The sequence below is a fragment of the Rhinoraja longicauda genome, chromosome 10 (assembly GCF_053455715.1).
Source record: "Rhinoraja longicauda isolate Sanriku21f chromosome 10, sRhiLon1.1, whole genome shotgun sequence".
Taxonomy (NCBI): Eukaryota; Metazoa; Chordata; class Chondrichthyes; order Rajiformes; family Arhynchobatidae; genus Rhinoraja; species Rhinoraja longicauda.
The window spans coordinates 9,987,025-10,008,253 of NC_135962.1; the positions used below are offsets into that span (position 1 = coordinate 9,987,025).

The 21,229-nt window shown below is 48.4% G+C and overlaps 2 protein-coding genes across 5 annotated transcripts in view; one reads left to right on the forward strand and one right to left on the reverse strand.

Moving 5' to 3' along the window:
- Window positions 1–13,980, forward strand: part of heatr4 (HEAT repeat containing 4) — a 45,124-nt gene extending 31,144 nt beyond the window's left edge. For all 3 annotated transcript variants that reach the window (XM_078407092.1, XM_078407093.1, XM_078407091.1), the window contains exons 10-17: window positions 975–1,093; window positions 3,595–3,775; window positions 8,363–8,432; window positions 10,336–10,525; window positions 12,118–12,196; window positions 12,455–12,620; window positions 12,993–13,048; window positions 13,761–13,980. In XM_078407092.1, the coding sequence (XP_078263218.1) occupies window positions 975–1,093; window positions 3,595–3,775; window positions 8,363–8,432; window positions 10,336–10,525; window positions 12,118–12,196; window positions 12,455–12,620; window positions 12,993–13,048; window positions 13,761–13,958 (1,059 nt within the window). In that variant the 3' untranslated portion in view covers window positions 13,959–13,980. The remainder of the gene's footprint in view (window positions 1–974; window positions 1,094–3,594; window positions 3,776–8,362; window positions 8,433–10,335; window positions 10,526–12,117; window positions 12,197–12,454; window positions 12,621–12,992; window positions 13,049–13,760) is intronic.
- Window positions 13,981–14,973: 993 nt separating this feature from the next.
- Window positions 14,974–21,229, reverse strand: part of znf106a (zinc finger protein 106a) — a 61,469-nt gene continuing 55,213 nt past the window's right edge. For both annotated transcript variants that reach the window (XM_078406186.1, XM_078406187.1), the window contains 5 exons: window positions 20,258–20,377; window positions 19,925–19,996; window positions 17,494–17,565; window positions 17,134–17,280; window positions 14,974–16,266 (listed from right to left, as the gene is read on the reverse strand). In XM_078406186.1, the coding sequence (XP_078262312.1) occupies window positions 16,210–16,266; window positions 17,134–17,280; window positions 17,494–17,565; window positions 19,925–19,996; window positions 20,258–20,377 (468 nt within the window). In that variant the 3' untranslated portion in view covers window positions 14,974–16,209. The remainder of the gene's footprint in view (window positions 16,267–17,133; window positions 17,281–17,493; window positions 17,566–19,924; window positions 19,997–20,257; window positions 20,378–21,229) is intronic.

Here is a 21,229-nt window from a genome sequence, read left to right on the forward strand (position 1 = left end):
AGTTATTGTCAATCAAGAAAAGAAAAATAATATCAAACTAAAGGAAAAGACATAAGCCTTGGATTGGGAACATTTCTAAATTCAGAAGAGGAGGCTCACAGTGAGGGAAGTAAAAACCAAGAGCAACAATCTAGCTTCCACAACTTTCTGGGGCAGGGAATTACAGTGAATCACCACCCTCAGCAAGCAGAAATGTTTACATAGCTCGGATTTAAATGACTGGCTCTGATCTTGGAATTTAGATCCCTTGTTTGTGATTCTCCCACCAGTGGAAGCATCTCCATACCTTCCCAGCCACATCTACCCAACAACCCCCCTCAGGATCTGACATGTTTGAACAAGGTCACAACTGATTCTTCTAAACACCAAGGAATACTGCCCTAAACTGCCTAGTCTCTCTTGAAAAGACAATCCTCTCATTCCCAGAGTTAGCCTTGTGAATCTCCTTTGGATCGGCCCCAGTGCTACCATATCCTTTCTTAGGCAAGGGGACTAAAACAGTGCAGTTTTCCAGCATGGCCTTGCTAACTCCCTGTACACCTGGAACAAAACCTCCCTGTTCTTAAACTGCAACTCCTTGGGCCAGTTGTTGTATCACTGGGTTGCCTGATGAGACCTGTCCAGTAATCTGCGCTGGGAAACAAGATTACAATCAGTGTCTGTCCCTTCCACTGAAAGGAGGACAATTGAAGTGCATCCCATTCACACAGGTCCTGAGAGAAACACTGATCCGTTGATCAGTTTCTGTGCGATACTATACTATTTCCCAGGTTTTTTTGTTTCTTTGCGCACACTGCTAATTATTTAGACACTGTTCCTGCATTGAATAAGATTTCCCCCTAGCCTGGCTGCCTTTCCAAATGTATAGTTTGCAGTACATGTGGCAGAAAATGTCTAGGTTGATGTAAGAGTTTCCTGTGCCATTCCATCTGCAGCAGTGGAATAAAAATGTTTGCCTCTGTCTTGATGTCCAGGATCTGACCCAGAAGATTGTCCACCTGATGTGGAATGACTGGAACAGCAATGTCCGCCAAGCAGCCACACAGTCACTGGGATCCCTGGGGCTGGGGAAGAAAGTCCACGATGAGCTGCAGTGAGTGGTGCAGGGTTGCGTGAATCTTCAAATGGCCAGAGGGTCGTGCCCAGAGGGGTCGTGCCCAGAGGGGTGGCGCCCAGAGGGGTGGTGCCCAGAGGGGTGGTGCCCAGAGGGGTGGTGCCCGGAGGGGTGGTGCCCGGAGGGGTGGTGCCCAGAGGGGTGGTGCCCAGAGGGGTGGTGCCCAGAGGGGTGGTGCCCAGAGGGGTGGTGCCCAGAAGGGTGGTGCCCGGAAGGGTCGTGCCCGGAGGGGTCGTGCCCGGAGGGGTGGTGCCCGGAGGGGTGGTGCCCGGAGGGGTGGTGCCCAGAGGGGTGGTGCCCAGAGGGGTGGTGCCCAGAGGGGTGGTGCCCAGAGGGGTGGTGCCCAGAAAGGTGGTGCCCGGAAGGGTGGTGCCCGGAGGGGTGGTGCCCAGAGGGGTGGTGCCCGGAGGGGTGGTGCCCAGAGGAGTGGTGCCCGGAGGGGTCGTGCCCAGAGGGCAGCGTACATCCTCTGATCACCATCTCTGCTCTGCGGCAGCATTGCTGCATTAGTGTTGATTTGTTTTCAGCACCTGGACTTTTATTACAACCTTTGAATACCATGTTGGCACAGCTCTGTAACTTCATAAAAGCTATGATGGGCAAAGGACAAATTTCTCTCCTCGTAAGTGTCCCCATTAACCCACAAAGCAGATGGGGCAGGAGGTGGGTGACCAGGGTAGGGGATGGGTGGGAGAGTGGGTGGTGGGGAGGAGTGGGTGAGGAATGAGGGGTGTGGAGGGGGTGTGAGGGATGAGTGAGGGGGTGTGAGGGGTGGGGGAGAGATGGGGAAGGAGTGAGAGGATGTGAGGGGGTGGGTGAGGGGTGGGGGAGGAATGAGGGGTAGGGAGGGGTTGGGGAAGAGTGAGGGGTGGGGAGGGGTGGGTGGAGTGGGGGGTGAGGAGGGGGTGTGAGGAGTAAGGGTGGGTGAGGAATGGGGTGGGGGAGGGGGGAGGCGTGGGGGGGTGAATGAGGGGTGGGGGAATGAGGGGTGGTGAGTGAGGTGTGAAGGGGTGTGGGGTGGGGCAGGAATGAGAGGTGGTGGAGGGGGTGGGTGAGGAGTGTGGGGTGGGGAGGGGTGATTGAGGAGTGAAAGGGTGTGAGGAATGAGGGTGTGAGGGGTTGGGGAGGTGTGAGGAGTGAGGGGGTGTGAGGTGAGGAGTGAGGGTGGGAAGGGGGTGGGTTTCGAGGTGATGGGGAAGCGTGTGGGCAGGTGAACTGCTCGCTCCACTGACACAGAGCTCCTGATGATGCCATCCTAACTGAGGTATTCCGCTTGATCTGTCCACACTTGCTGCTTAATATCACATCTCCAAGATCAGACAGTGTGCTTTGTCCTGTTTGCATGCCCAACTTCACAGTTCTGTCATGGTCTTTCACGAGAGGAGATCACCACGTGGACAGACAGAAAGATTCAAGGATGTGCTCAAAGCCTCCTTGAAGGGGATGGTTTCATCCCAGCTGCTATCAGGCAGCTGAACCATCCCACCACCACCAGAGAGCAGTGCTGAACCACTATCTACCTCATTGGTGACCCTTGGACTATCCTTGATCGGGTTTCACTGGCTTTATCTTGCACTAAACTTCATTCCCTTATCATGTATCTGTACACTGTGAATCGCTCGATTGTAATCTTGTATTGTCTTTCTGCTGACTGGTTAGCACGCAACCAAAGTCTTTCACTGCACCTCGGTACACGTTTCACTAAACTGAACTGAAACTGAACTGAAAAAGATAAATGGTGCCTCCCTCCCGCTGGCCCATGACCACTCGTGACGGAGCAAGAGGCCCTGGGATGGGACTGGGAGTGCCAGGTTGGTGTGTCAGGCACTCTGTATATGTGGTGGGAACAGTGCACCACCTCACAGGCCATCAATCCTGTCACCCACCCCCTGCCATGTGTGTGGAGAGTCTGTGGACCCCACACTGTCCTCACCAGCCACCTCAGAACCCACATACCCGGAGTGCAAGGGAACCATCCTCCTTACTGAGGGACTGCCCAAGGAGTAAAGGAGGCGTGTGAGAAGTGAAGCCAGGGGAGAGTTGGTGTGCGAGGACAAGTGTGCGAGTGTTCACACACACGATAGCCATGTGGGATTAACAAAGGGATCTGTCTGCATTTGGGGCAAAATGTGAGGCCATGTGAGGTTCATAAGTACTAGGAGCAGAATTAAGCCATTCGGCCCATCAAGTCTATTCTGCCATTGAATTATGGCTCATCTACCTTTCCTTCTCAACCCCATTCTCCTGCTTTCTCCCCATAACCCCTGACACCCGTACCAATTAAGAATCTGTCAATCTCCACCTTAAAAATATCCACTGACTTGGCCTCCACAACCGTCTGCGGCAATGAATTCCATAGATTCACCACCATCTGACTAAAGAAATTCCTCCTCATCTCCTTTCTAAAGGTACGTCCTTTTATTCGGAGGCTATGGCCTCTGGTCCTAGACTCTCCCACTAGTGGAAAAATTATTTTGCAGGAAGAGGCTGGACAAGGGGAACAGCAGAACACGGATCGCAGCGTTGTCGTGCATTGGCCAGCTCGGGGTGATGACAGGAAAGCTGATGCCCAGCTTCCTGAACTGCTTCCAGGATGACTTCATTGGCGTGCGGAGGGAGGCATGTCTAACTGCTGGTGTGCTGAAGTTAAAAGATGAGAAGGTACAGGGAACAATACCGTGGCACACTTATTCTGTCCCCACAAAACATTGAGACAGGGAGCAGGAGACAGTGTAGGAAGGAACTACAGATGCTGGTTTAAACTGAAGATAGACACAAAAAGCTGGAGTAACTCAGCGGGTCAGGCAGCATCACTGGAGAAAAGTAATAGGTGACATCTCGACCTGAAATGTCACCTATTCCTTTCCTACAGAGATGCTGTCTGACCCGCTGAGTTACTCCAGCTTTTTTGTGTCTATCTTCGGGAGCAGGAAACTGTTCTGATGTGATTTTTCTCTCCCCTGCCTGAAAAACAGGACAGAAAACAAGTTTCACTATTTTGACCTGGTTCAATAGCATATCCCAACTGCCCACCCCTATTTCCCATCCCAAATTTCCCATCCTCAATTACCTACATAATTTCCTGTATGCACAAGGAGTTGTGTGTAGACCTTAAATATGTTAACGTATTGAACTTAAAATCTCGTACATACAGTAACTCCCATCACAAATTCCCTGTCCTTAATTCCTAGCCAATTGTTTGAAACTTGAATCCACAAATTCTAAACTTTGGTACAGAGTGAATAAGGGAAATTTTGTTTGTTTAAAAAAAAAATTAAAAATTCGAGGCAGTACTGAAATGTTCAGTAAACATCAACAACCACTCGTGGGAGAGTCCAGGACTGGAGGTCATAGCCTCAGAATTAAAGGACGTTTTTTAGGAAGGAGATGAGGAAAATTTCTTTAGTCAGAGGGTGGTGAATATGTGGAATTCTTTGCCACAAAAGGCTGTGGAGGCCAAGTCAGTCGATATTTTTAAGGCAGAGGTAGATAGATTCTTGAATAGGACAGGTTTCAGAGGTTATGAGGAGAAGGCAGGATAATGGGGTTAGGAGGGAGAGACAGATCAGCCATGATTGAATGGCGGAGTAGACTTGATGGGCCGAATGGCCTAATTCTATTCCTATCACTTATTACCACATTATGATCACATAATGCAATCATGATGCACAATACCATTATTTGTAAATGGCACAAATGTTCACCGTTTTGTTGATAGTATAGCTAGTTTTAGTAGATAGTTTTCTTAATTCTTTATGTCAGTAGGAGAATCTCTGATCAGGGATAAATTGTCCATCTCTAATTTCCAGCCCACATAGTTCATCACAAAACATTGTTCCTTTTGATTTCCTACTAAATTATTATTTTTAATTTCACTCCCCTAATTGTTCCTTCAAATGCCCCATTTCTAATTTTCCATTCCTAAATTCCTATTTCTGTTTTCCCATTCACTGCTGGTACCGATTATGGTGAAGTCATGTCATAGAGTGGATACTGTGTGGAAACAGGCCCTTCGGCCCAACTTGCCCACACCGGCCAACAATGTCCCAGCTACACAAGTCCGACTTGCCTGCGCTTGGTCCTTATCCCTCCAAACCTTTCCCAACCATGTGCCTGTCTAGCTGTTTCTCAAATGATGGGATAGTCCCAGCCTCAACTACCTCCTCTGGCAGGTTGTTCCGTACACCCACCACCCTTTGTGTGAAAAAGTTACCCGTCAGATTCCTATTAAATCTTTTCCCCCACACCTTGAATCTATGTCCTCTGGTCCTCGATTCCCCTACTCTGTGCATCTACCCGATCTATTCCTCACATGATTTTGTCCCAAGGAATTATTGCAATTAGATGAAGATGTGGTGTGGAGAAGTGTTGAAGTCTGTGGGCGGCACAGTGGCAGAGCGGTAGAGTTGCTGCGTTCCAGCGCCCGAGACCCTGATTTGATCCTGACTATGGGTGCTGTTTGTACGGAGTTTGCATGTTCTCCCTGTGACCACGTAGGTTTCTTCTGGATGCTCCGGTTTCCTCCCACACTCCAAAGATGTGCGGGTCTGTAGGTTCATTGGCTTCTGTAAATCGTCCTTACATTATAAGATAGAACTAGTGTACAGGGTGATTGTTGGTCGGCACAGACTCAGTGGGCCGAATGTGACCCTTCTTTGATGCTGTCATACAATAATCTTCCATGCTAAGTTGCCCAATCCAAACTCCCAATTCCTAATTTCCTTTTTGATTTGCCCTTTCCCACTTTAGCTTTTCCAGTGTCCAATCCCTAAATGCCAGATCCTTAAACAGAAAGAGCTGCAAACAGGTCTCATCAGGACTGATACGTTAACTCTGTCCGTCAGCTGCTGCCTGATCTGTTGAGTGTTTCCAACATTTTCAGGTTTTTGGCATCAACAGTTTTGTGCTGATGCTTCTCATCCCGAGCTGTTTGTTACCGATTTTCCATCTATAATTGCCACTCTTAAGTTGTCCGTTTTTAATTTGCCTGTGCCTCATTGACAACCCATAAATGTCTGACCAAATTCCCCATCCACGACCATTTGTCCCGTCTCCATTCCATTCTTACCCATTTTTAGATGTATCTGTCACTAATTTCCCATCTATAATTTTATACTTTCTATTTCTATTCCTTAATTATACATCCATAATCACCCATCCTTAATTTCCCATCACAATCCTTTTCTGTCCTCAATGATTCTCCTTAATTACCCACCCCAAACTACCTGCTCAATTTGCCACTCTATGCTCTCTCCTAATTCTCCAGAAACTGAACTGGAGTAGTTAAACCTGGGCTACAAGCACAGGTTTAGTTTAGTTAAGTTTAAAGATACAGCGTGGAAACATGCCCCTCGGCCCACCGAGACCGTGCTAACCAGCGATCCCCGCACATTAACACTATCCTACACACACTAGGCACAATTTACATTAATACCAGGCCAATTAACCTACATACCTGTGCGTCTTTGGAGTGTGGGAAGAAACCGAAGATCTCGGAGAAAATCCACGCAGTCACGGGGAGAACGTACAAACTCCCTACAGACAGCGCCCATAGTCGGGATCAAACCCAGGTCGCTGTAAGGCAGCAACTCTATCGCTGCGCCACTGTGCCAAGTAGGAATTCTGTGGTTTAGTAACTCGCCTTCCAACTCTTAAAATCCTATCCTCCATCTACAGTACAAGGCTCAAGTCAGGAGTGTGATGAATAATCTCCTCTAGTCTGGATCAGTGCAGCTTCAACAATACTCGATATCATACCTGATGTAGTAGCTCGTTGATAGACATCCCATCCACAATCATTCACTCACTCCATCACTGAGGCACAGAAGCAACAGTTTGTACCTTCAGCGGGATGCACTGTAGCAACTCACCAAGACTTCTTATTCAGCACCTTTCCACTGCCTCTACCGCTACCTCTACCAGCTCAGGCCAGCACAGTGGTAGAGTTGCAGCCTAACAGCACCAGAGACCCGGGTTCGATCCTGACTACGGGTGCTGTCTGTACGGAGTTTGTATGTTCTCCTTGTGACTGCGTGGGTTTTCTCTGGGTGCTCTGGTTTCCTCACACATTCTGAAGACGTACAGGTTTGTGGGTTAATTGGCTTTGGTAAAATTGTCCCGAGTATGTAGGATATTGCTAGTGTATGGGGTGATCAATGGTCAACATGGACTCGGTGGTCTGAAGGGCCCGTTTCCGTGCTGTATCTCTAAAGTCTAAAAGGGCAAAGGCAACAAAAGCTTGGGAAACTGCCTGGAGGTTGTCGTCCACACAGCCCGACTTGAAACCCCTTGGCTGGGTCCAAATTGTGGAACTCCCTCCCCACCAGCTTTCAGGGTGTGCCCATATCACAAGTCTGCAGTGGTTCAAGGAGGCAGCACACCACCACCATATCAAGGACAGCTATCGATCGGGAATTAAATGTTGGCTCAGCCTGCAAAGCCCACATTCTCTTGCATAAAAAGACATTGCCCTTTTCTCATTTCACATCCAAAACTGCCCAGTCCTCATCTCAGGTTGCTTACTCCTAATTTTCTGTCCCAATTACACATTCCAAAAATTTGCCTTTCCTAAATTTTCAAAAAAGCCCTTTTAGACTTTAGGGACATAATCTCCCTCCCTAATTTCTAGTCCTTAATTGCCATTACCTAACTTCCCATCCAGACTTACCAACCCCTGACTGTCTATTCTACATTGCCCACCTGTAATTCAATGTTTAAATTTCTCGCCCAAGGCATCTCCAATCTTGAGGGCCAAGGCTTGGAAGCTGCTTAAAACGCTGTGAAAGAAATGAACTGATGGTTGGTTTCTTCCTTTGACTGCAATCACTGATTACATTTTACCAGTGCTGGTTTCTCAAGTGCTGTTGTCAAATAACACGTGAAGGTGGACACAGTTTGTGTCAAAGGTGATCCCACACATGTTAGCTTTCCCTGGGTAAACCGTGACCTCTGCCTGGCACCACTCAGTCATTGTGTAGTTGCCCTGCCTGCACCAGTGGCCCAGCCTCAGCTGCACTCACCTCAGTGTGTGCGACCGACAAAGGGCCAGTCTTTCCAATCCGCTCAGTGAGGAGCACGGCTTCCCACTGGATTCAACTCCACTTATTCCAGCTGGGAAGTTGGAGAGCATACCGTTCCTTGATGGATGTCAGCCAACTCCCATGCTGGCCAGTGGGCCAGAAACGTTTGTTGTTTGGGAAAGCTGGGAGAGGAGCAGTGAAGTCTGAGTAACCCCTGTGTCACCTCTAGGTTCTTGCTCACCTGCTGCGCCTGATGCAGTCTGACCACATCTGGAAGGTGAAAGCCCACGCCATCAAGGGTAGGTGCAATCCATCATCCCAGCAATGTACCAATGCAGCGGCTCCACTTCCCCACAATGATGGAGCCCAGACTTGCTCCAAACGGAGCACAGTTACGGGAGAGGGTAGAGGGGAGAGGGGTGGGGTGCAACCTCATGACTGTGTCTCTGAGGGTGAGTGTCTCCAATATACGGACGTCTCAATGAGTCTGGATGGCTTGTCAAGGAGGCACGTCCATTGCAATACACTGCCATTACAGGCACACTGAAGGACTTGCAGGAATGATCAGGGTGGGAGCGGGAGGATGGAGTAAGGACCTCCACATGGGGCCCTCACTTGGAGTATTGTGATCAATTTTGGTCACCCTGCTATAGGAAAGATGTTATTCAGCGGGAAAGAGTGCAGGGAACATTTACAAGGATGCTGCCAGGACTCGAGGGTCTGAAGTATAGGGAGAGGTCGGGCAGGCTAGGACTTTATTCCTTGGAACGCATGAGGCTGCGAGATGACCTCGTGGGATGAATAGATAAAGTGAATTCAGAGTCTTTTACCCAGAGTAGGAGAATTAAGTAGGGCAACCAGAGGACATAGGTTTAAGGTGGAAGGGGAAAGATTTAATAGCAACCCCTGTGGGGCAAATTCTTCCAACAGAGCCTGGTGTGCATGTGGAATGAGCTGCCAAAGTAGGTAGGTGAGGCGGGTAGGGAAAGACGAGGGGGATGTGGTCAAATGCAAGCAAATGGGACTTGCTTGGGGCACCTTGCTCATCAAGGATGAGTTGGCCGAAAGGTCTGTTTCCGTGATGTTTGACTCCAGGGGAGGGGGTTGGTAAAATGTCACATTGGAGGCTGTTTAATCTTGGGAAGGTCAATCACTCATGTTAATAGAGTGCAGATGTAGAGAGAGATGCTGTGAGACTGGTACACTGGCCTGGCTAAAGGTGTAACACCAAAGCACCGTTGTCTCCACCTACCCGTTGAAACCTGTAGGGACCTCATATGTACAACAATACTTTGTGCCACTGTCATCAAATGTCCGAGTTACCCCTCAGATTCCTATTACATTTTTCCCCCCCTCACCTTCAACCTGTCCTCTGGTTCTTGATTCCCCAACTCTGAGCAGGAGACTCTGTGTGTCTACCCGATCTATTTGTCTCATGAGTTCGTACACCTTGATTACATCACCCCTCATCCTCCTAAGCTCCAAGGAATAGAATTCTAGCCTGCTCAACCTCGCCCTTTCGCTCATGCCCTCTAGTCCTGGCAATATCCTCGTAAATCTTCTCTGTACTCTTTCCAGCTCGACAACATCTTATAACATGGTGACCGAAAAATAGACACAATACACTAAATGCGACCTCACCAACATCTTATACAACTGCAACATGACCTCCCAACTTGGATGTGTAGGAAAGAACTGCAGATGCTGGTTTAAACTGAAGATAGACACAAAATGCTGGGGTAACCCAGCGGGCCAAGCAGTATCTCTGGAGAGAAGGAATGTGTGACATTTCGGGTCGAGACCCTTCTTCAGACTGATCAATCTGAAGAAGGGTCTTGACCTGAAATGTCATCCATTCCTTCTCTCCAGAGATGCTGCCTGTCCCGCTGAGTTACTCCAGCATTTTGTGTCTGTATCTCCCAAATTCTATATTCAATGCTCTGAGCTATGCTCTACAACACTCCCCAGAGCTATACTGTGTCCTGCCCATATTGCTGCTCCGAAAATGAAAAAGCACCAGATCATTTGTTCCATTTGGTTTACTTTTCACACAAAACTCTTCCACTAAACCTGTCAGTACATCCTCCTGTTCCTTTCTACCATAACTTTCTTGTTTTGTGGATGTGCTTTTACTCTGTACTGATGTCTAGATTCTGATAATGTTCCATGCTGATTCTTGTTACTTGGATGTTGATGGAGAAGCTTTAGGTGCCATTGGACACGTGACTGCGGAGCTGAAGGACTTGCTACTTTGGGCACTTCATTACGAGAACGAGCCTGGGATCCGAATGGAGGCCTGCCACACCATCATGTCCTTGAACCTTCAGGATCTGAAGGTGCAGACCCTTTTAAAAGAGCAGCTCCTGGTGGAGAACGACCCACAGGTGTGGAAGTAAGTGCGGGCACGGTGTGATCTCAGTCAGCAAGGGTCAGCACTCAGTGAGACAAGAACCTTCCAGGAAACTTGCTTATCCAAAACAGCCACATTCAGATACACTGGCATTGCTCCACACTTTGTAAGTCTGTGCATCTCTAGGCTTGTCCAAGTTGCCATATCTGTTGTGCGTGTGTGCTTGCATGGCAATGCACTTATGCCTTTGTAAATTTGGATATTTGGGACTATGTTTGAGTCTATCATGTGTTTGTTGTATTAGAACAACGATGCAGCACCAAATCATTTGATACATTTGGTTTATGTTCCACACGAAGCTTCCACTAACCCTGTCAGTACATCTTCCTATGCCTTTAGGCCACAACCTTCTTGTTTCTGACTGTCTAACCCCTTCCCATAGAGCGTAGAAACAGGCTCTTTGGCCCAACTCATCAACACAATATTTTCCACACTCCTCGTTTTCTCCCGAAACAGTTTCTCCTCACTACAATCTTCCAAAACCACATTCCTCTCTGGCCCCATCCAGTGATCCAAGGAGGATCTCCTAAAATCCTTTGATATTCAAAGGTGATTCCATAGCTTCTTTACTTTCTCAGCTCAGTTTCCCAAACTAAATGGTTCCTCTGCACCTTATTAGCTTCCTTCTGAGGTGCTCCAGTCTATCTGAATCAACTCCCATTTTCTTGGCTCTATTCGTACCAAACCATTGACCAATTTCTTTCCTGAACCCACACCAGCTGATAATTTTAACTTTGCTCTCTTCTTAGCCATTGTCCAACTTCGCCAACCTTTATTCCTCTTTACATCTCTACGACCACCTTTCAACCCAGACCCTCTGCCACAGCCACATTTGTTCGTCTGTGCCTCCATCTTCTACCTCGTGGATTCCAGCTCCGGTTCCTTTTTTTATAACCCAGTGGCTCAATACTTTAACTCCCCCTCCCATTCCCACGCTGTCCTGGGCCTCCTCCATTGTCAGAGTGAGGCCCAGCGCAAATTGGAGGAACAGCACCTCATATTTCGCGTGGGCAGCTTACACCCCAACGGTATGAACATTGACTTCTCTAACTTCAAGTAACCCTTGTTTTCCCTCTCTCCATCTCTCCCCCTTCCTAGTTTTTCAACCAGTCTTACTGTCTCTGACTACTTTTTTATCTCTGTTTGCTTTGTTGTTACCTTCTCCCAACTAACAATGATCTATTCTACATTTTCCTCGATCTCCATTCCCTTTGTCCTGTTTTCACATCTTACACTTCCTTGTCTGTGTACCACCCACTCCCCTGACTCTCAGTCTGAAGAAGGGTCTCGACCCGAAACGTCACCCATTCCTTCTCTCCAGCGATGCTGCCTGTCCCACTGAGTTACTCCAGCATTTTGTGTCTATCTTTATTCTTCTCTCTGCTCGTGTAGATTGCTGTCCTATCTTCAGTCCAAAGTTGCTGACCACATTACCAAATGGGCACTAAATACTGGAGCGACATAGCTGGTCAGGCAGCATCTGTGGAGACCATGGACAGGTGACAGGGGCAGTGTGAGGGTACTGCATTCAAAGTAATAGCGAGATGTTGACAGCTTTGTTTCTCTCCCATCAGAGATGTGGCACAAGCATTGCAGAGACTGGGAGGCAGCACTGATGTGGAAGAAGGAATGCTATACAAAATAAAAGAACAGGTAGACTTGCACTTCTTTTAATGGTAGTCTGCCACCCCCAATGCCCCTACACTGTTCCTGTACCTGCCTTCTGTACGGTATCTGCTTCTGTTAATGGTAGTCTGCCACCCCCAATGCCCCTACACTGCTCCTGTACGTACACCCAAGCATTTGGGATGGGTATTTAAACCGTGTTTTGCCTGCTCTGAGTGTTTGAAACTCCGATAAAGTACTTGAAATACGCAGCTGATGCCATGTCCGGTTCTTTGCCATGAACAGGTCTGCACACTGTGCGAGAAAAATGCTGTGATCTGGAAGCTGCTCCGGCTGGAGCAAATGAAGACCAACGTCACCCAGCAGATGGAGTGGATCAACTTGAAGACACAGCCGCAGCATCTGATAGCTCTGACACAACAGATGCAGCAGCTGCACCAGATCCTGACAGGTGGGGATGAGCAACCGTGGTGACACGGGTGGGGAGAGAAGACAGAGGGGTTAGGCAGGTCAGACGGAGACGTGGGGGTTGTGGGCGGGTCAGACCAGAGGTGTCGGCATGGGACGTTGTGCCTTGGGGGCTGTGGGCTGAGCTGTCGGCTTGGGACGTAGTTTCAAGAGAGTTGGATATAGCTCCTGGGGCTAAAGGAATCAAGGGATTTGGGGAAAACGCAGGAACAAAATACTGATTTTAGATGATCAGCCAATATCATTTTGAAATGGGGGTGCTGGTTCGAAGGGCCTACTCCTGCACGTATTTTTTATGTGTTTCTAGTCAGTGCCTGGCTGAATCTGGCACCAAGATATTTGTTCTCTCTTTCAGCTGACAGTTTCCATCGGATGCAGGTTGATGTGGAGGTGTGCGGGTCTGTAGCCCAGGTAACCGGCCGTTATGGTGGGATTCTCTTCAGCCCTCATGGTCCCCGATGCACACTCCGGTCTGGCACGTCTCATCATCACTGCCTCTCCAGCATTGCCCTCTGCCCTCCTCCATCTAGGCTTTGCTCATTTCACCAGTGACTTCCCTGATTCTTAGATCAGGCGATGCCAGCTGTCAGACCCGTGTCTGAGAAAAGCTCCTGAACCAAAACGTTGTCCATCCATTGCTTCCACAGATGCTGCCTGACCCAGAGCTTCTCCAACACTGCTTTGCTGAAGTTTCCAACATCTGCAGTTCCTAGCGTCTCCACTTTACTGCTCCATTGTGAAATCTCCTCAAAGTATGGCCACTTTGAAGATGTTCTCCTCCTCTTTCAAAGGGGAGTTCTGAAACCCCTCCTCACTTCTCCTCCTCTGTGATTCCTGCTTTGTGACGATGTTCTGACCCAGACTCTACTACTGCCAACAGTGTTCATCCTCTTCTCACCTCCTGGCCCCACCTCTCTTCCAGCATTTTCTCCCCCTTACTATAATCGGTCTGAAGAAGGGTGCCAGCCCAAAACGTCACCTATCCATTTCCAGACAATGTAAAATTGTTTCTAGTGTGATAGTGTTAATGTGCGGGGATCGCTGGTCGGTACGGACTCGGTGGGCCGAAGGGCCTGTTTCCGCGCTGTATCTCTAAGCTAAATAGCTTCTCCTTGTGTTGCAGCTCGCGGATCACAGCTCCGGGCCGGCAGAAGCACAGGTGCTGTCCGCCAGGTGTGGCAGGCCCATCAGTGCAGAAGATCTCCACTATTCCAGAATGCTCAGGACAGCCGGCAGGAAGGCCCTGACTCAGCCGCAGCTGGGTAAAGGCAGCCTGGGGGAGCCACCTTCCCATGTTGACAGGGCAAGTCAGGTTTCATAGCTGTACCTGAAATAAATAAAAGTTGATACAAGGGAGCAGAGTGGGGGCAGTTTGTAAACTGAAGGCAGCCTCGCGACCGGTTCTCTCCACCAGTGAATGGAAGAAAGGCATTGCTTCAGTAACGAGGCGATGCCTTAGCTGCAGTGTCTAGACTTCATTCTGAGGAAGGAGGGTGGACATAGGAGTGGTCTCTGAAACTGGACCCACTCAGGATCAAAACTCACAAAGCCAATCGCTTCAGGCATAGGTCATGACTCCACCATGGATATGGGTCAAACAGGACGAGTGTATGTGAACATTGTGCTTGGCATTGGTCAAGTTAGACCAGAGGGTTTGTTTCCGTGCGTGACTCCATGCATGGTTTTATAAGGGTGACTGCCAAGTGGTTGGTGAGTCTGACGGACATGAAGGAACCTTAGACTCTTAATGAAATGAAAGATTTAAATAGTGTACGTGAGGGAACTAACAATGGCAGAGTGTACTGTATACAAGGAAGTTGTTTCCACAAATGCAGCACGGAATTCCTCAGAGACATGTATACAACCTGCTCGCCACAGCTACAGCACAAGACAGATCAGCAACTCCTAACTCATCAACCAGAGAAGGCACAACAGGTCACCATTGGGAATGTAAATTGCTTTTAGTTGTGACCTCAGTGCCTGGTCCCTCCACATGCCCCCACTTCATGGCCTCAGGGAAGGACAATGAACAGAGACATGTTAGTGAGCTTGGCATGTAAGCATTCCAGCACCTCCAGTCTGAGGATGAATACAGACTCCCTGGATTCAGCTCTGCTGGACAAGACAATGAAGAAGAAGAACAGAGAAATTATTCTGATACCCCAAGTCGTTTGCAGTCACCCCCCCCCTTCCCAGCCACCATCGAGAGTGTGGGAGAGCCAGGCTTTTTGGCTAGGACAGGACTGGTGGACTTTTCCAGCCTATTTATATTAATAAGTTCAGAAAGAAGGGTGAGTGAGGAGGTTTGAGAAAAAGACAACATTATGCACCAAATCAACTGTAGAAATACATCCTCTTGGAGTTGCGTTTATTCAGTTCCTTGATTTCTAATCGTTGTAAAATCACTTACTGTAAACAGACTCATTCCACTGCGTTCTCACACTTTGCAGCCTGACTGCACATAAAAGATGCCATCTCACAGCTAAGTGTGCTGACAGCCCACACTCTGCATGCTGTACATGAAGCCGCCACAGGCTGGATTGTACATTGTTTCACGGCCCACAACACGCCGAACCTCACACACAACACACAGAACAGGGCAGGGCTGACAGTACACACGCCTCACACCACCAAGCCCGATCCCAAACATTCCTTCTCACCTTGTCCACTTTTCTATTTTGAGACATTTTGGCTTAAAAATCTTGAAAATAGAAATCAAACTTTAACTAAAACAAAACTGGGGCACCATAAGGTGAGACTCTCCAATCCACTTCCAATATCAAACCATATTTGTAGTCAAGACCTCAACTTAATCAAGTCGTAAATATAGCGGTGGTAATACGCAGCAAACATCACACGGTGAGAGAGAAGCTGAAGGCAATCCAGCTGCTCCACGCAGCCACTGAGGCCGACGAGGAAATCTTAGATGGCAGGACTTGGCTTTGAACTCTTCCCCCTGCAGAGTGTGGCCTTCAGCACTGACTCCTCCTGCCTCAGCCCCGCACACACACCGCACACACACATTTCATCCCAGCCATTAAAAAACACTCAGGACAGCATTAGAAACCACAAGTTTGTTGCAGCTTGATGTTGAGTTATCAAGTCAGTAATAAGCTGATAACCCAACACAGAGAAACAAACAGCAGGGAAAAAAATGAAGCAGTCCTTTGCAATCCAGGAATCAGAGGGAAATTCCGCAGTCAACCCATCAAACTGGGTAAATCACAATAAGAGTGCTTCATTTTAAAAACCTGAAATTAACACAGACACAGGCACTGGGTCTTTGCCACAGGCAGGGCCACAGGCATGCACTGACTGCGGTCAGCATCCCCATCAATTTGCTTGTTTTACATTCTTTTAAGTCTCTTCTCGACAACTTTTGCTCTTCAGGCAACATTTTCCATGCTGCAGGGCAGCAGACCCGGGCCAGCTGTAGATGTTGGCTCAGTCCAGAAGTGAACTGGTATCTGGTGTATGGTCACAGAAACTGTCAATTCGGAATGACGGAAACGGTTCAGGTAAAGACCATTGCGTAGTATTAAACTGCTTCCCAATTTGGGAGGTCACTCATCTCATGGGTCCAGGTGGCTGTGCTCCTCGGCGTGTTGACAGAGATGCTTGGGAAAATCCTAGGGAGAGTCAACAGACAAACATCACTACCTCACAGACAGGGAACAAGGGAGAATGACAACCCCTCTCAACACACCCCTCACACCATCTTCCACCATGTAATCTCGACTGGTACCAGAGTGCCAGCTGGATAATTTCAGCAGAAGAAAACACGACAATCTTTCACACACCTCCCCCTAGCTCCGCACCACACCCTCATCCCCTCACCATTACCAACTCCAACACCCAGCCCACTCTAAACCTTGTTGCCCCACAAACACACGTCACTGGGAATACCCCAGCACATCCACCCCTCCCTCCCCCATCCCCTCACTCCCTCAACACCTCCCTTCCAGCCCTCACGCCCTCCATTTCTCACATTCCACTACCCTCCTCCCCCCTCACAATGCCTCCCCCTTATACCTCAGCTCTCCGTCTCCCAACACCTTCTCATTCCCCTCGTACCCACCATCACTTCCCAACCTCACTGCCCATCCCAACATCACTCCAACTCCACTCCCTCAATCCACACCACTTCCTTCACTCTTCCCTGCCCTCACTTCCCCTATACCCACAAATTATCCTTCCTCACCATTTCCCCTCTCTCCTTCCCCTCACAGTCCCATCCCACCACCTTCACTAACTCCCCCTCTCCTACCTCCTCACTCCCCCTCTTCCCCCACTTTCTTCCACCCCTCCCCCAACGCCTTCTCTCCCACACCCTTTCCTTCCACTCTCCCCTCTACCTGCCTTATCCCCCTCATTAACCGTCTAACTCACTCCCTCTCCTTCCCTCCCTCCCTCCCCCCCCCTTACTTACCCCACCTTGCCCTTCCTTCACTCTCCCCTCCCCTTACTCTCCTCTCCTTCCACTCCAGGCCTCTCACCTGTTTGGACCTGTTTCTCACAGTGAAGAATGCCTCACAGTTGCGCCAGCGACACTTCTGTGTCTGGGCGGAGGGGCTGTTGTGCTCCATCAGCAGGTGATGTTTCAGGTGGTTCATGACTCCGAAGATCAAGGTGCAGCCAGTCCACTGCAGGAGAAGCAGGGACAGAGTTAGGGTGGGGACGGGAGGTGGGTAACAAACAGACTCATCCTTGGGGGTGTGATCGTCACGAACATCCAATTCTCACCTCCCTGCACTCAAACATCTCTGAAACGCATGACTTTGGAAGCTGGCAGTGTGAGAAAACAAGGCAAAGAAATGCTGACCCCAGTCCTGGGCGGGAGCTTCGTTGTCACTTACCCAGCAGCGATAGTTTTGCATTAGGTTCAGCCGCACTGCCTGTATGCTCCCATCGTAACAGCCCGTGTAGATCTGCAGGAAACAACAGTGACCTCTCAAAAACAAAACCAATTTTAACTTGCTGTGATTCTGGGATTTAAAAAAAAAATTGAATCATCCCGCTCAGAGCAAGCCTTTTGACCCATTGCCCATCGGGACCATCAAACACCCGTCTACATCAATCCCATTTACCAGTTCTATGTCTGTGGCTTAGCATGACACAGCCATTCAAGTGCTCGTGTCGATGCTACTTAAACACGAGTTTCTGCCTCCACCCTCCCACTCAGCCTCTTTACCGCTTATTCCACTTGTGTTGCCACTTTCAGGGAGTTATGGACTTGGACTCCATGATCCCTCTGCGCATCAATTCTGTTAAGGGGCTTACCGTCAATTGTATATTTTCCCCTTACATTCCACCTTCAAAAGTGCAGCATCTCATGCTTGCTTGGATCTACCTGCCATTTGTCCACCCTTCTCTGCAGCAGATTTATATCCCGCCTTCCTCACTGTCCACGACCCAGCAATCTTGGTGTCATCTGCAAACTTAACAAGCAACCCATTTACGTTTAAGTTCAAGTAAATTTATATATATTAGAAACTAATAGGCCCTAGCACAGATCCCTGCGGAACTCCACTGGTAACAGACCTCCTACCTAAATGTTGTCCTTCCAGCACAACCCTCTGCTTCTATCAGGAAGCCAGTTTTGAATCCATATGACTAGGTCACTGTTAATCACCTGAATCAATGTTCTGGATCAGCCTAAGATAGACACAAAATGCTGGAGTAACTCAGCGGAATAGGCAGCATGTCTGGATGGGTGACGTTTTGGGTCGAGACTCTTCTTCAGCCTCCCATCCTACTGGATCAGCCTACCGTGGGGGACTTTATCAAATGCCTTACTAAAATCCGCGTAGACAACAGGCAGCATCTCTGGATAGAAGGAATGGGTGACGTTTCTGGCCAAGACTCCTCTTCAGCCTACCAAGGGGGATTTTATCAAATGCCTTACTAAAATCCATGTACACAACATCCACCACTCTACCTGCATCGATCACCTTCATCACTTCCTCAAAAAACTCAATCATTAATCATCCTGCTGTAGGAAAATGTCATTTACCTGGTTGTAAAGAAGACATTAGCTGGTCTGATGGGTTATAAGGTGACTGGGTAGGCTGGGTCTGTGTTCCCCTGGCGTGTACGAAGGTGAGGGGTGATCTTAAAAGGTTTTGTAAAATTGTGAGAAGTGTAGATAAGTTGAAGGGGAGGGGTGGTCTAATTTTAGAGGCCTTAAGTTTAATCATATCATATCATTATATCATATCATATATATACAGCCGGAAACAGGCCTTTTCGGCCCACCAAGTCCGTGCCGCCCAGTGATCCCCGCACATTAACACTATCCTACACCCACTAGGGACAATTTTTACATTTACCCAGCCAATTAACCTACATACCTGTACGTCTTTGGAGGTGAGAAGCGAATTATTTAAAGGGAGAACTATTTTAAAAAAACAGGTGCATACATGGAACGAACTGCCAGAGGAAGTGGAAGTGGAAGTGGTAAACAATTAGGACATTTACAATACATTTGGACTGGTACATGGATAGGAAAGGTTTGGAGGGATATGGAGCACACTTAGGCAAGTGGAACTACTGTGCTGAGGTGATTTGGGCTGTTTTCTTGCAATATAATTCCCAGACTCTATTGCCCAGAATTTCTTGCAATAATATTTTAAAAATCTTTGTCACCACAGTGAAGTCAGATGATTGAAAGGCAGCAATTATGAATCAAAAAGAGCAGCAGAGATAAGCCAGGTAATCAAAGATAATCAACATGGATTTGTTAACCAATTTGACTGAATGTTTCAGTGGTACAAAGTGTGTTGATGAGGATAGAGTGCAGTGTGATTAATGCAGCAGTCCACATGAGGTGCCAAATGAGAGCTGGTTCTAAAGGTTAGATCCCACGGTATCGAGGATAGATTGGTGAAGTGAATCTAAAAAGGGTAACAGGTTGATTGTGGAGCGTTGTTTTTGTGATTGGGCCTTGTGACCAGTGTGAAACCCTGCTGTTTGCCCATAAGCCATTTGAACATGAATGTCAGAGGTATGATTAGTAAGTTTTCAAACAACATGAAAATTAATGATGTTGATCATGAGGAAGATATAGGTTCACTGGCAAGAGCAATGGCAGACAGATTTTAATGCTGGTCATGTACTTTGGGAGGACCACAGGGGGAGCACAAGGTATGGGATGAGCACCTAAATTGCCAAAGTAAACAAGGCTGAAAGATGGGGTCAGTATAGATGGGCTCTTGATGGCCGGCCTCGACACGGAGGGTGAAAGGTCTTATTTCTGTGCGGTCTTGAAGTTGCTGCTCACTCACTCACCATGCTCTTGTGTATGACCATACACATCACCATGTCCTTGTGTCCACCATACACTTGCAAACGATCATGGGACTAGGCAGAACAGAAATTAAATCCTGTTAGTCTACCTGTTCCGTAGTTTTCCCAATTACATTACAAATCCGCGGAACAACATCACACGGAAATGCTCCACAGCAGCAGAGCCACCGGCACAGGCGGTCACCAGCACGGTAGACCGCTCACGACTGCCTGCCTGTTAGAGCATCACTGTTTATAGGGAGGGCGTTGTACCACCGAAAGGCTGGGATGCTGATTTTGGGTCAGATGGAGATGCCGTGAGCCCACCAGCCTCACCTGCAGCTCGTAGACGCGCACCAGCTTGTCTAGGCAGGCCGTCACCATCACCTTCCCCAGGATGTTGACCACCGTAACCGCATGACTGTGACCTTTGTAGATGCGCACCAACTCCCCGGTCTGCAACAGAAGGAAGAGCGAGAGGTGGTCACTTCATATCGGATGCACACAAAACCAATTCAAACCAATTCCTGCAAATCCTTAGAGGTATTGAAAACCACGAGGGGCAGAGATCAGGTGACTGGTCACAGTATTCCCCAGGGTAGGTGGTGTCTAAAACTAGGGGGCTTAAGTTTAAGGTGAGGATGAAAGATTTAAAGGGAACCTGAGGGGAGATCTTTTCACACAGAGGGTGGTGGATATGTGGAAGGAGCTGCCAGAAGTAGATAGGATGGGTACAATAACAATATTTAAAACGCAGTTGGACAGATTTAGACTTTTAGAGATACAGCACGAAAACAGGCCCTTTGGCCCATCGAGACCCTGCTGACTAGCCATCACCCACATGCTAGCATTATCTTACACACGAGGAACAATTGACAATTTTTTTACCTAAGCCAATTAACCTACAAACCGACACATCTTTGGAAGGAACCCACAAAGTCACAGGAAGAATGTACAAACCCCAAACAGTCTGCACCTGTAGTCAGGATTGAACCTAGGTCTCTGGCGCTGTAAGGCAGCAACCTTTCCACTGTGCCATTAAACGTCCTGATGCATGGATATGCAGGGTTTAGAGGGATATGAGCCAAACGCATGTAAAGGGAACTAGCTCAAGAAGGCACTTGGTTAGCATGGATGAGTTGGGCCAAAGGGCCTGTTTCCATGTTGTATAACTCTGACTCAATGAACCTCGTGCCAGAGTTCAATGAGCTCCACTCCACTTGAACAAGTTTATGCCTGGAAGAGGGTGAACAGAGGGAAGCAGCTTTTATTGGATGTTTCAGGCATGTTAGCCAACAGAGCAAAGTG